Here is a 14,109-nt window from a genome sequence, read left to right on the forward strand (position 1 = left end):
AGATTATATCCAAATACAATTTTGTTTACTTATTGCATGAACACTCAATCCAAGTCTATAATTGGCAGAGAACTAAATGTTAAGCATTGTATTTGCACTCAGAGACTGGGAAGGACTCAAGTGGAATTTCATCTTGTGGTTTGGTGCAAACATGTCATTTTGATTTTTTTTCTTTATAGTTATCGTGGAAATGACACGTCATTCAACTTATTGTGGGCCTTCATTTCTGGACACGCCTTTCTTCTGTTCAATGAGGCTGCCAAGATTTGGGCCTTGTGATATTTGAATTGGGCCGATTGTCATGTAAGCAGAATTTCTTGGATTTGGAAAGATGAAGAACTTCACTTGTACGCCTTGATAATAGTCATCCAATAAGAAACTGATTGATAAATAAATTTCAAATACTTATGTTATTGTTATTTGAGCCATTTTATTTTTTTAAAAAATCTCTATGAATGTTGGAACAATTTTAGAATCTCCATATAATGTTAAGAAAAGAAATAATATCTATTAATGGAGTTGGATCAATCGAAGAGTTTATAATACTTGAAGACTTGTCTTCTAACTAATGTGTTGAATATTGTTATTATTATTTTTTTTCTGAAAAAGGGTCAATTGATCAATTAAAACCAATAAAAGTTACAACTCATAAGCCTGTAAAGATAAAGAAGAAAAAGAAGAAGAAAATAAAAAAAGTATAATGTTAAATAATTTGTTCTACCAATACTGAACTAAAAGAGCAAAGTATATGTTGAATGTCTTATACATTATCAATATGACAGACATGCCCAAGAATATTTGCTTAAAAGCCATACATACATACATACATAGAGTTTATACAATCAATTTCCTAAAGTTTTATTGGAATCCATCTAATTCGGATTGTGTAGTGTAAACCATGTGAGTAGAGCAAGAGTCGAACTGAAAACATTGCTTAAGTAGAAGGCTAAAAATATTTAACTATGAAGGTATTCCCTCTTAGAAAATGCATAATCATTGAACACCAACTCAATTTTTTTTTTGTAAAGATAAATATTTTGAAGTTGAGAATTGGCGGATTTTATGAAGTTTGCCTTCTTCAAAAATTTGAGAGAAAATTTTATACTTGGAAGAATGATAGTAAAGTTTCAAAAGAAAAAATAATAATAATATTTAAGTCCTTGAAAACTTTTCTTTTAAAAAAATTATAAATATTGATTTAAACAATTGTAAATTTAGAATTTTTAATAACAAAGAAATCATTTAAATTTTAAATGCAACTCTCACTTTGTAATTAAGATTTTATTTACAACTGCTTGAATCAATATTTATAACTCATGTTTTAGAAAATTTTGCTAACCTAATTGCCATAAGTTCTTTCTATTGGAAATTTATTGTCATTCTTCCTTAATGTTTTATATAAAAAAATGTAATAAGACGGAGAATATATGAAAAAAGCTTGCAAAAATTCATGAATCTCAACTTCAAAATATTTGCTAATTTTTTTTTTAATTCTACATTGTTTGAAGTTAATGAAAGCCTCTAAAAAAGTTTTAAATTTAAAAATATGAAGGTTTTTAAATTAAATTAAATTAAATTTAAAATTCTGAAGGTTATTAAATTAAATTCAATTTTTTACCAATATTAAATTAAATTCAATTGATTTGTAAATTGAGCTAACTTGTATTATGAGTATGAGATACTGTACGGCCTAACCTGCTCAAAAAAATTGTGTGATGAGATGCAGCTTCCCTTAAAAAATTAATTAAGAGTTAAAGAGTAAAAATGTTTTTATTATTATTTTTTTTGCATGAAGGGCCTAATATGTTAAATTTTTTTGAAGTAATTTTGTCTCAGAATTTTTAAAAGGGGTGTAAAATCCGAAAACGTTTTACTTTTAAAAAAGGTATTTGACCAAGGGTATTTTTGACCCTCCGTCCTTCTGCTTTTTCCTTCCTTTGAATTCTCTCAGGTCTTCACATGCTTCCTCCTTCTCTTTATTCTCCAACATTCTCAAGCCCATAATCAAAAACTAGATCCTTCTTCTTCTCCTGAAATTCACCGGGCTTCACAAAATTCTCTTGGGCTTGCCTAAAAGGACTATATCTTGCTTGGAATATGGGCTACAAGAATTTCATTCTTGAAATTGATTGTAAGGCCTTAATCGATATTTTGAAATGTGAATCTGATGAACTCTCTCCTCACAACCAAGTCGTGCTCGAGGTCTCTAAGATGCTTAAGAACAATTGGATGGTCAAGACTAATTATTCCTAGATCTAGAAATTGAGTGGCTGATCGATTTGCTAAAGAAGCTCTTCTTGTGTCTTCTTTTTTAGGCACTGCTCCTTCTTTTGTGAAAGACTTAATACTTTATAATTGTATGGGATTTCAATTAATACATCAGGCTCGGCCCTCCCTTCTACCAAAAAAATTGTTAGGGTTTTCCTCTCGAGAACCCACAAGCTCGAGTGATTTCCTATTTGGGCTTCGATCATCCTGTTCATTTCCAAACTTTTCTGGGTGTCTTTAGTTTGCAGCATCCCGAAGAAACTTGATGAATTTTCCAGACTCCCCAGTACACAGAAGATCAAGTAAAAGGCTGAAATCTTTCCCCTAGATGAATTTTATAGACACCCGAATACCCAGAAGATGAAGTAAGAGGAAAGAAAAAAATAGCAAATCAATGAGAAGATCCATCAAATCGCAATGTTTTGAACCTCAATTTAAACCAAGACAAGGTGAAATTTTCGGGGAAATTAAAGAAAATCAAAACTCCGAGATAAGTCGGACCAATTTTCCGGCATTACTTCTGAAAGCAGAGCTACTAAAATCCCTAAGAACTCTGGTTGAGAACTAAAAGCTCTCCAGCTTCCTCTGTTGTCTTCACATCTTTCTTGTCCATGCGAAAAACCCCTGTCCGAACAGATCCCTCAGAATCTCTTGACTGTACTTCCCCTTCGAGTACTCCTTTAACTTCCACTAGACAACGTGTTCCAGGTTGTTCCGGTCGGTGTAGTGCTCAATCATTCCCAGAGCAAATAGCCTGAAGGTTCTTACGATTCTCGTCGTCTCCGTTTGATAATTGAAGAGTTTGTCGAAGTGGAAGACCAGGTGGAACACAGTGCCTTTCACCAGTCATATCTTGGGTCTCCGATGGACTTTCTGATGAAGAGGGAAATCGTGTGAGGGATAACGAAGCTCAAAATGAGAACGAAAATGGAGATAGACATTAAGCTTCTGCAATACTGGGGTCTTGCAGAGGAGCGGAAGAAGAAGGGGCTAGAGTCAAAAATATCTCTGGTCAAATCCGGTCAACGTTTTCAAATTTAGCGATAGGGTGAAAAGGCACATTTTTTAAGTTTTAAATAAAAATTTAAAATATTAGATTCCCAAAGAAAAAAAATTTCAAGGTTTTTTTCCCCTTCAACCCATTAATTAATAGTAAAATTTTAATTAGTCAAATAATTGTGTCTCATGCAATGTCTTGTACTCTCTTTATCCCAAATTATAAAATACCTTTTTTGGTTCTAATTATAAATTATTTTTAATATTTTTTTATCCTATTAAATATATATACTTTAGAAATAAAATACTTTAATACTTAATAATATTTTTGACATTTAATGGGGGCAAAAAGATAAAAATAAACACAATAATAATTGAAGTACTATATAAATAGGATCAAAACAAACTCTCTTTGCTTTATAAATAGAATTAGAAGAGTGACTTTGGAGGTATTTCATTATTTTAAGATATAAGTTAATTTAAAAAAATAAGGTTTCATTAATATGATGCTTTTCTAATATTAGTGGAAAGAGGATTAACATAATTTAAATATTATATTAAATGAATGATATTTTTAAAATTTTATTTTTTTGAAAAATATAATTATAAATTGTTATTCTTGAGTTTTATTTTTCTTTGATGAAAGAAAACAAAATTTATTACTAATGAATAAAGACTGCAAAGGGCAAGCGAGAAAAGAAAACACCAATGTCATGTTGCAAAAGTTGCAACTGCCATGGTGCCAGTAATTAAGTGTCCGTTAATAAACTGCTAAAAGGAGCACTTAAGTGGACGAAGGAGTTAATAAAGGTTTGAGAAGACAAGAAACACAATGCCTGCTGCACGAAATTTCCAAACATGGACCAAACCAGTATTCCGTGTAATGTTGATCCATAAAGCTATACAAGAACCCTCGGGGTGTTAGAACCATCAATTTAGATGGGCTAGACTTATTCAAGTTAAGTTAGCTCAATTCAAGCCTGATTTATTCAAGTCAAATTTAAAGTATTTTATTGTATAAAAAAAAGTTTATATAACTAAGTTTGACTCTAATTCCTTGTGTTTTCAAACTTATTTAAACTGGCCCAAATACCCAAGCTATGAACTATTATTTTATTTTTTATTTTGTTGTCTAAGTGTGTGTTTGGATAGCAAAAGGAATCAATTTTTGATCTAAAAAATCAATTTTCTACAAAATTATCCAAACATCCACTTTTTTGATTAATCAATTTTTGGGCTAAAAAATGATTATTTTCGGAAGTTGAGAATCGAAGCTTCTATGGAAAAGCTTGTCAAAAATGTTGAGGACAATTACAAAGAAAAACCCAAAAAAAATTACAAATAAAGCACATAATTTAATAAAAATAAAATCAAACTCTCTTCTTTTCTTTTTTTTCTTAATAAAATTTAAACTTTGTATCTTCAAAAAATTAATATCTGGTATTTAAAAATTAAATTATCTAGTAATTTATATAGCTAAAAATTAATTTTGATTAAATTATCCAAACATCTTCAATTCTATTAAAATTAATTTAAGAAAAACAGTATTCAAACACATTACGTTATAACATAACAATTATGATTAAAATTTATCATTTAATTAATTATTTTCATAATCTATTATACCCAACTGAAATTCAAACGGGCACTAAATTCAATTTTTATGAAAAAAATTAATATTTTTAATTTTTATATTATTTATTAATAATAAAAAAATTTGATATTTGAGTTAAGTCCATTTGAGTTTGAGCATTGCCTGAATTTTTTTGAATTATTTAGAGTTAAAAAAAAAAGCTTTTACATTTTTTAGACTTGGTCCTAAAAATTTTCGGGCTTGCTTGTAGGCTTGACTCATTATCGCTTCTGCTTGCTGTATGTTACCAAAATCCACCAACCAAAAATTAGGATATCACAACAACGTACGTGGTGGAACTGGTGACTCCTTAAAAGATCCTGATAATCAACGTTGAGAGTGCTTAAGAGACATTGGACTTCGAGAATTGAACATACAAGTCATTGCACGTGGATTCGCTGTTGATATTGCTTCTGTCGGCATAAACTCTTTCCCTGCAACTTTAAACAAATTTTGGTTTCGGAAAGACCAGATTGCCTCCAACATATAAAATGGGAGAAGATCAGATACACCAACATCAATTTGAGCTGATTGAACAATCAAGTATTGATTAATCCAACACATATCAGCCATGCTTGTATAGTCCATTCAGGATGATCATTAATTTGTAAGTTCAATAAACCGCCAAACCAACAAAGGCCCTGCAAATGGACAATGCAAGAAGACGTGGGAAAGAGTCTCTGAGTCAAAATAACAAAACAAAGGGGGGGGGGGAATTTCAAACTATAATTTGAGACGGAAAGAATATGTAACTAGATAAGTACAAAGGGTGGGGGGAAGGTTTATTTGGGGATTTGTGAACTAAAAACACTTCTAATTCTATTTATAAGTTACTTATATCATTAATTTTTGATCATAAATTTTCTTTTACCTTTCATTAAATGTTAGAGAGAGAAAGTATATTTTGTTAAAATATGTATATTTAATAAGAGCAAAGTTGATAACTTGCTCACTCTAATTTTATATATAAGGTATTTTTGATAGAATCATATATACCAATAAATGTTTGTTATTTAGTTGAACTCACATAAAAACATAATGATTTTTTTCAGTTTTACCCCTAATAATATCATAATTAATATCATGATGGTAGTAGGAAAAACATACATTAATTATCTATTCCATTTTCCAAGACAAGGGTAAAATTATCTAATTATTCAAAAATTTCATTGCCACCCTTATATTTAGGGACAAAATAAGTTTTTAAAAAATACTTTATATATGGGGATGGAGGGAGTATTCAATTTTTAGATAAGAGTTTTAAGGTTTTTCTTAATTTTAATAAAATATATTTTAAATAATTCATAAACAAAACTGGACGAGTAAATTAATAAAACTAATAGGGGATTGGATAAAGTGATAACAAAAACAAGGAAAAATGTGAATCGAATTCAGTGCTTTATAATCATATGCTTTGCCGTTAAGTTCTCTTCCTTTCTGCTACGATATTGCATTTATTGCCCACAGATCTTTTCTTTGTAGTGTTTTTTTAAGAACATTGCCCACATCTTTTCTCATGAACTTCAAAGATATGCGCCTTCAATTTTGATCAACTGTTACGTCAGATCATGTGAATATATTCTTCTGCAATTATTTATAAATCACTTTTAAATATATTTCATCATAATTGAAAAAAATTTTAAAATTTATCAACTGTATTTAAAATTTTTAATTATACTTCTATTAAATATACATCATTTAATAATAAATTTTCTCGAGTTCCTAGGACAAAGCGTCTTCTAGAAGGTTTGGTCCTTAATATATTAATTAAGTCCATAAAAGACTTGGGTACTCAGGGACTTATGTACTTAATTAATATACTTTTATCTAATTATTAAATCAAGACAAGTATATTTTAATATGTTAATAATATCAATAAGAGTATGATATAAAATCCATCATGACTTATGAATGATACACATGTACTGATTTAATTTGCCAATCCTCACAATAATAACTAAATTTGTAAGTCATGATGGAATTTAATCCTCCCCCTTCCGCATCCAATGTGAACTCAAAATTCCACTTTAATTTGTGATTAAATTCGCGGTAGAATAGCGTTAAAGTCTCATCAAAAGATCAAATTAATGACAATTGGACCATCCTCAATAAAAATTTCTGAAAAATGAGTGGTGGATGTTGATTTACATAGTTGTAATAAAAGAGAGTTATATTTAGAATTTAAATGTTTCATTTGTAATTAGAATTTCTGAGTTTGTAATTATTTAAACCGATATTTATAATTTTTTTAAAAATTTTTATTTAAAACTTAACTGTAATTAATTTTTTTTAAAAAATTTCACTGTGATTTTCTCTAAATTCTTCCAGTTCTGACTGTCATGTTTGAGGACGTATGGCCAGTGTTCTCTTCTTTGTGTTTAGATATATATAAATATATATATATATATAGAGAGAGAGAGAGAGAGAGAGAGAGAGGTGATTTTATTTTTTGGTCAACAAGAGGTGATTATTTATTAATGTTGGATGGTTCAAATACATTGATCTGCACACTGTTATCACTAGAAATCAAATTCGATCACAGGATAGGTGTCTACAGCAAAGAAAATTAAATTCATGATTCATAAAAATTGGTGTTTAATATTCTAATGAAATATTTGATAGATTGAAAAATATTTGAGAGAAAAAAAAAAAAGAGAAGCGCATCAATCTGATTTTCTTTCTGGGTACATCTATCATTTCCTTTTTGGAAAAATAACTCCCTGTGTACTAGATATGTTATTAATTAATAAATTTGTGTAAAATGTTTGACTCTTCAATTCTATCAAATATGATATGATACTTAGAAAGCACCAAGTCTCACTTCTCATATTAGATCAGATTAGATCGCAAAACAAATTCATGGCTGTTATGAATTTTTGGAGGAGACAACATGCATGAGGAGTGTTCTAATTGTAAGTGTTATTATAAAATTTTACAAGAAAATGTATTTTAATGATATTCAAGTGTTGATGAAATATAATAACTATATTTGAGACATTTTATTAAGTAAGTGAATTTGTCAACATTGATGCAAATCCCATCCCACGATCATCATGTAGATTGTTTTATACAGCTCTCTCGTATCTAGTACTAATTAATGAGTAAAATTTGAGTGTGTATTTATTGTCAACTTACTTAATAATTTTTTGGCCAAAATAGTCAAACTTAATTTAAAACAGATCTCCAAATTTGCAATATGATTTTTTTCTTTCCACAATTTAAAATAGTCCCAATATGTTTGTTTTTTGCTACTGGTAAAATTCCAAACCCTTCACCTTATACTAACCAACCCCACCACTACTGGTTTATATTTTCAACATGCTCCAATTTAATATAATTAAGAATAATGAGTATAATGCTCATCCACCAAATCTGCACTCGCCTTGCCACTAAGCTAGAATTTTAATATATAATAAATTGCTGGAATTTCAGCACTTTCATATTTAATATTTAAATTAAACTTTGGGGTCTCCAATACCATATATCATGGACTCTGGCTTATATATGTACAGTAAGAATGATACATAAAGCTTAATTATCTGCGTATATGGAGCAGCAAAGCACGTGTATAGAGATCCATCCGAATATTGAAGGAATTCAAGGGTATGGGGATCTGATTTTCCTTTTTTTAATTTAAATCATTTAAAACGTAATCTGGACAGAAAATAATTTTAGGAAAGTTATAATTTTTTATTCTTATAATTTCAATCAGTTTTACATTCCCCCCTTATATTTTGTATATCTTGTAATTAGTCCCTGTAAATTAATATTATATTTAGGTAAAACATAACTCACATCAATAAAATTTAACAGGATACTTTAATAAAAGAAATTAATGTAGTGTTTGGATTTATTATAATTTCTTTACAATTTTAAATTCCCTATGTACTCTATTTATTTAAAATTTTAGTCACTCTAACAATCATTTTGTTCATGTTTTCATTTTTTGGTGTCTCTATCACTTTTGCCTCTTCTCTTGATGTTCTCACTCTGGTCTCTCGCCTCTTCTCTCAATTTTTTTATTTTTGTTTCAAATCTCAATTCATCTATTTTTTCTTTTAAATTTTTTATGCTATCCAAACAAATGCCTTTAAATATATGAATTTTAAAGGTGAAATTTTAAATCTAAAATCCAAATCTGAACCATCAATCCAAATTCCACCAAGCAAGATATTGAGAGAGCTTTTTTTTTGTGTGATGATATTGACAAAGTTTTAACTTGAAGAAAAACTACATATAAGTACTTAATTTCAAATTCATAATTTATGAAGACCAAAATAAAACTCAATGAAGCCACAATGATCACAAGTTATATGATCAAAAATAATAAATAAACATCACAAGGATACTTTCCCATTAGCTTTTCAGTCCTGTAATCAGCTGTATCACAAGATCAGGATTCAAGTTCAATAGTTGGTGAACTTATTGACGACAGAGAGAGCATTGCTAGCCAAGTCATGAGCTTTCATGACTCTGCTTGAGATCATCTTCTGATATGAATCACTTAACTTCTTCTCTGCAAATTCATCAGTGCAGGTCGTATAACCAGTAATGGCGGCACTCATCCACGTCTTTATGTTACTCCACTCGAAAGCCTCATCGTCGGAGCTGTTGCCGCCTTTCAGGCTCTTGACGGAGACGGCAGATTGCTTGACCCTATCAAGGGAACTATAAACGTTCTCGAGACAGTCCTTGATCACTACGGTTTCATTGTGAGTGAGATTCTTGAACAAAGACAGCGATCTGAGATCATACGATGACCTGCTGGTTTGTTTCAGGGCAAGATAAATAGAAGCTCTGGTGAGAATTAGAGGGCTTGTTTTGATCACAGAGGCATAAGGAGAGAGAAACTTATAACAATTTTTAGGGTATGTGGTGGAGTTACAGTAATCTTTAATGAAAGTTGTGTAGGTGTTTAGGGTTTTAGCGGAGGTGGATGGAGAAGATGATGCTGATGACGAAGATGAAGCAGCGATGGCTATGTTGAAGGTTGAGACGATTAAAGAAAAAGAAAGAAGGATTGGAAAGAAACTGATGTGATGATATGAAGCCATGACTGTTTTGTTTGTTTCTTTATTTTTGCTTTGATTGGCGTGAAGAAAAGGTCCTTTATATAGGCAAATTGTGCACTTGGGTGTTTGAAAATTGAAGCAAGTGAAATAAAAAAAAAACGAGAGAAGAAAATAGAATGGGAAAATAAAAATTTGCTCAATTTTTAATTTAATTCTTTTTGTTTAAAAAATTTAGAATGAATCGTCAACGTTTGAACAATCTCGTCAATATTATACCATCTATATAAGAGATCTTAATTGACTATAATGAATCACGTAGATTTAGAATGTGAAGATGATGTCTATTATCTTTTCAAAATTTGATCTAGTAAGAAATAAACTAATTTTTTTGTCAATTTTATTAATTTAAATATAAAATTTCAAATTTATATAACTAGGTTTTTAAAATATTCAAAATATATAACATTATTGAGTATTATTATTATTATATATAAACTTTTTCCCATAGATTTTCCCTTTTCTTTCAGCTTCCCAAATTGCGCTTTAGACAAATCCGAACTCGAATTTCAAATAATGCTAAAGACTGTTTTTTTTTTTTTTTTGCCACATCATCTTCAACTACTTAGCCGCCGTGATTAGATTTTCCTTCAAGGACTATTTGGTACTTATTGATCATTGACCTAATAATTAAGATTAGTTTATTATTTTTTTATGATTGCAAATATAACTGGCTTTCAATTAGGCCAGAAAACACAAACATCTTTGTCTTCAATTTCTTTTAAAATATTTATTTTAAATAACAAAGACTTTAACCTGAAAAACATGCGGTTTCTCATATTATTATTAGTTAGCAGTTTGAGGATTCCTTAATTAAATTATACATCTTCAAATTATATTATTAGAGATTTGTATAATTATTGTATTTTAATTTTAATTGACATATTTAACAACAAAAATATAATAAACTACATTATGTCTGGCCATTTGTCAACCCCCTCAACACAATATAATAACTTAATTTGCAAGTTATGATTATTGGAATTTGATTATCATCCTTCCACAGCTAATGTGAACTCCGAAATAATTTCAAGCACTTTATAATTTAAAATTTCTACTATTTCTGATCTGTGATGTTTGAAGACGGGAAGCTTCTCTTTTCCATTTCATATGTACAGAGAGAGAAAAAGTATGATTGATGTCAAAACCCCAAGGGGAAGAGAGAGTAGGTCGGGAAAGTAAAAATTCTTATTATTTAGTAAATCCTCATCCCATATTATACTAATGAGACGTGTTTTTGAATTAGAGACAACTTTGTTTAAGGCAAGATCAAACATTAAATGTATTTATTGTACAAAGAAAATTCAAATATTAATTTATCACATTGTGAGAGACTAATTCTAATTTTCATTGATAGAGGTTATTATTTATTGATGTTGGATATTTAAAATAAATGAGATGTTACATCTTAAAATATTAAATTAATGACAATTGTTAGACCTATGACAATTTTCTTTAAAATAAGTTATAAATATTGATTCAAATAGTTACAAATAAGAATTTTAAATATTATTTGATAGTTACATTTGAAATTTAGATATCATATTTGCAATTAAAACTTTCGAATGTGCACTTGTTTAAATCAATATTTTCAAGTTATTTTTTAAATTTTTTTTTGCCAGAGACCTAAATGCCATTAATTTAAAGTTTTGGAAGCAAGTGTCATTCTTCATACTATATATTAGATTAGATTCAAATATTATTAATTAATTAAAAGTGGCCTTCCAATGTATGGGTTAACTCTTTTTCACTATAGCTACAACTAGTTTTATCGTCCCTAGTTAAAAAAAAAAAAACCCTTTTTACATTAGTTATTATTTTAGCTTGTTTACCACGGTTTTAGAAAGGACGCAAAAACTAGGGACATAAAATTTGACTGATTGTATTTTTTTTTTTAAAAAATGACTCATTTGTATGTTTGTTAAAAAAACCGACGATTTTGGCAAGCCCCAAAAACTAACAATGAAATTAAGGTGGCACTTTGAATTTTTTTAAAAAAAATTAATCATTTAATCCTTATAATTTTACCTAGTTGTAATTCAGTCTCTTAACTTTGACTTATTCTAACTCAATCTCTAAAGTTTTGACTCGGTTTAAATTAATTTCTGAACTTTGCTTCTTGCAATTTAGTCCCTGAAGTTTCAACTTCTTAAATATTGGGTCCTTATATTTTAAAAAATAAAATTATAAAGATTAAAAATATTTTAAAGATTAAAAGGATTTAATAATTTAAAATATTAATAATAAATTTTAAAATATTTTTAATCTTAATAATTTTATTTTTTAAAATTTAGGGATCAATATTTAAAAGGTTGAAACTTTAAGAACTAAATTGCAAGAAGCAAAGTTCATGGATTGATTTAAAATTGAGTCAAAACTTTAAAAATTGAGTTATAACGAGTCAAAATTTAAAGATTAAGTTACAACTAAATTAAAATGCAAATACTAGATGAATAATTTTTTCTGCTTTTTTTTATTTAAGCAAAAGCGGCACTTTCAAAGTTGAAAGTGACAATTCCAATATGCGTGTTCATTTTTTATACATTTAATAAATTAATAATAAGTATACTGCTCATCCACCAAATCTGGCACTAATGCTAGAATTTGAGCCTTTCATGTTCAAAAATCAAATACAGAGCATTTATAATTATTTCACGGTTCTTAAAAAGAAAAAGTTGGGACCTTAATGAAACTTTGGTTGGTCTAAAATAAAGGATAATAGGTAGTTTTTATTATTATTTTTTAACTATATTTCTACTTCATTTATTACTCTAAAAAATGATGTATTGAAATTTTAATTATCATTATTAAAGCACTTATAAAGGACATATAATGAGAGTATAATAAAAATATGTAATTTTTTTAAAGATATTAAAGGCCTGTTTGATAAGCTGTTTTCAAAACAGTTTTTTTATTTAAAAACATAAAAAATTCTATAAATTAAAATGTATTTTTTATCTGTTTTGAAAAATTAAACAGTTAAAAATTGATTTGAAAAACTAAGAAACCAGAACATCTTTTTCATGTTTTGTCACTTTTTGTTGCAAAAATAGAAAAGAGACAGAAAATATGATGTTTTCATTTATTAAAATTATGTTAATAAAATAAATAATTATTTCCCTCTTTATTTCACCACTTTGAATGCGTTTTTTCATAATAGTGATTCTAATATTTTTTTTTCATTTTTTTTTCAAAACTCATGCTAAAATTTTTTTTTATAGAATTGTTCTAAAAAAAAAAAACAAAATCAAACAAGCCGCGTGATTTCATCAAGCTGTTTTTTTTTTTATAACCTCAAAGTAGCTAATGACCTATATTGTAGTTTAAAAGGAGTAAAAAATTTTACATTTTTTTAAGTATATTCTCATTAAATATTTTATATAAGTGCCTTCAAATGTAAATACATTTTTTTACAAAGAGTAATAAATGAAATAGAGGTGTATAAAGTTAAAAAAAATAATCATAAAAAATACTTAGTATCCTATATTTTTGACCAAATATAATTTTTAAAAGTTGTTTTATATTACGTTTTGGATAATGTATATAATAAGTTTTTGGGCCTCCAATACCATTATGAACTGCAGCTTTTGTATAGCGAGAATGATACATAAACCTTAATTATCTGCGTATATATAGCATCAGGCACATGCGCATAACTAAGGATAAACATCAATCACATGCTTATATGCAATGATAGAGTCAGGATCCTGAGTCATGGAGGGATAATAACGGAACTAGGATTCTTAGTAAAAGGAAAATATTTTTATTTCTTTCAAATCAATTTTTTTTTCTTTTTTTCTTTCTTTCTCTATCTAGCTTTCAATTGTAGATTTGTAAGTACAGTGAGCTAACGAAAAACATTCACCTAATTTGCTTTTGAGTTTTGAATCTTTATTATTTATTATTGCCTTTTTTTAACTAGTTCCTGAGTAGTATTCAGGATGAGAAACGAGTCTATTTAGTCATATAATTTTTTTTATTTTTTAAACAATTAATAAATAATATTGGTATTTAGATATAATAAAATTGTAGGCTAATATTCATGAGGCTAAGTTAAAAATTTGAATAGATCTGGGCTAAAAAAGTAAGATTGAAATGAGTTTAAAGTTTAAAATATAAAAATAAGGGGGTGTAAAGTATAAT

At 28.1% G+C, this 14,109-nt stretch overlaps 1 protein-coding gene across 1 annotated transcript; it reads right to left on the reverse strand.

Annotated features, from left to right (window-relative positions):
- Window positions 1–9,053: 9,053 nt before the first annotated feature.
- LOC129316854 (21 kDa protein-like) lies at window positions 9,054–9,983 on the reverse strand. Its single transcript, XM_054961223.1, has one exon. The coding sequence runs from the start codon at window positions 9,949–9,951 to the stop codon at window positions 9,304–9,306; it is 648 nt and encodes a 215-aa protein (XP_054817198.1). The 5' UTR covers window positions 9,952–9,983; the 3' UTR covers window positions 9,054–9,303.
- Window positions 9,984–14,109: the final 4,126 nt, after the last annotated feature.

This window comes from Prosopis cineraria, unplaced genomic scaffold (genome assembly GCF_029017545.1).
Source record: "Prosopis cineraria cultivar Desert tree isolate PC_DT_omini unplaced genomic scaffold, ASM2901754v1 PC7, whole genome shotgun sequence".
Taxonomy (NCBI): Eukaryota; Viridiplantae; Streptophyta; class Magnoliopsida; order Fabales; family Fabaceae; genus Prosopis; species Prosopis cineraria.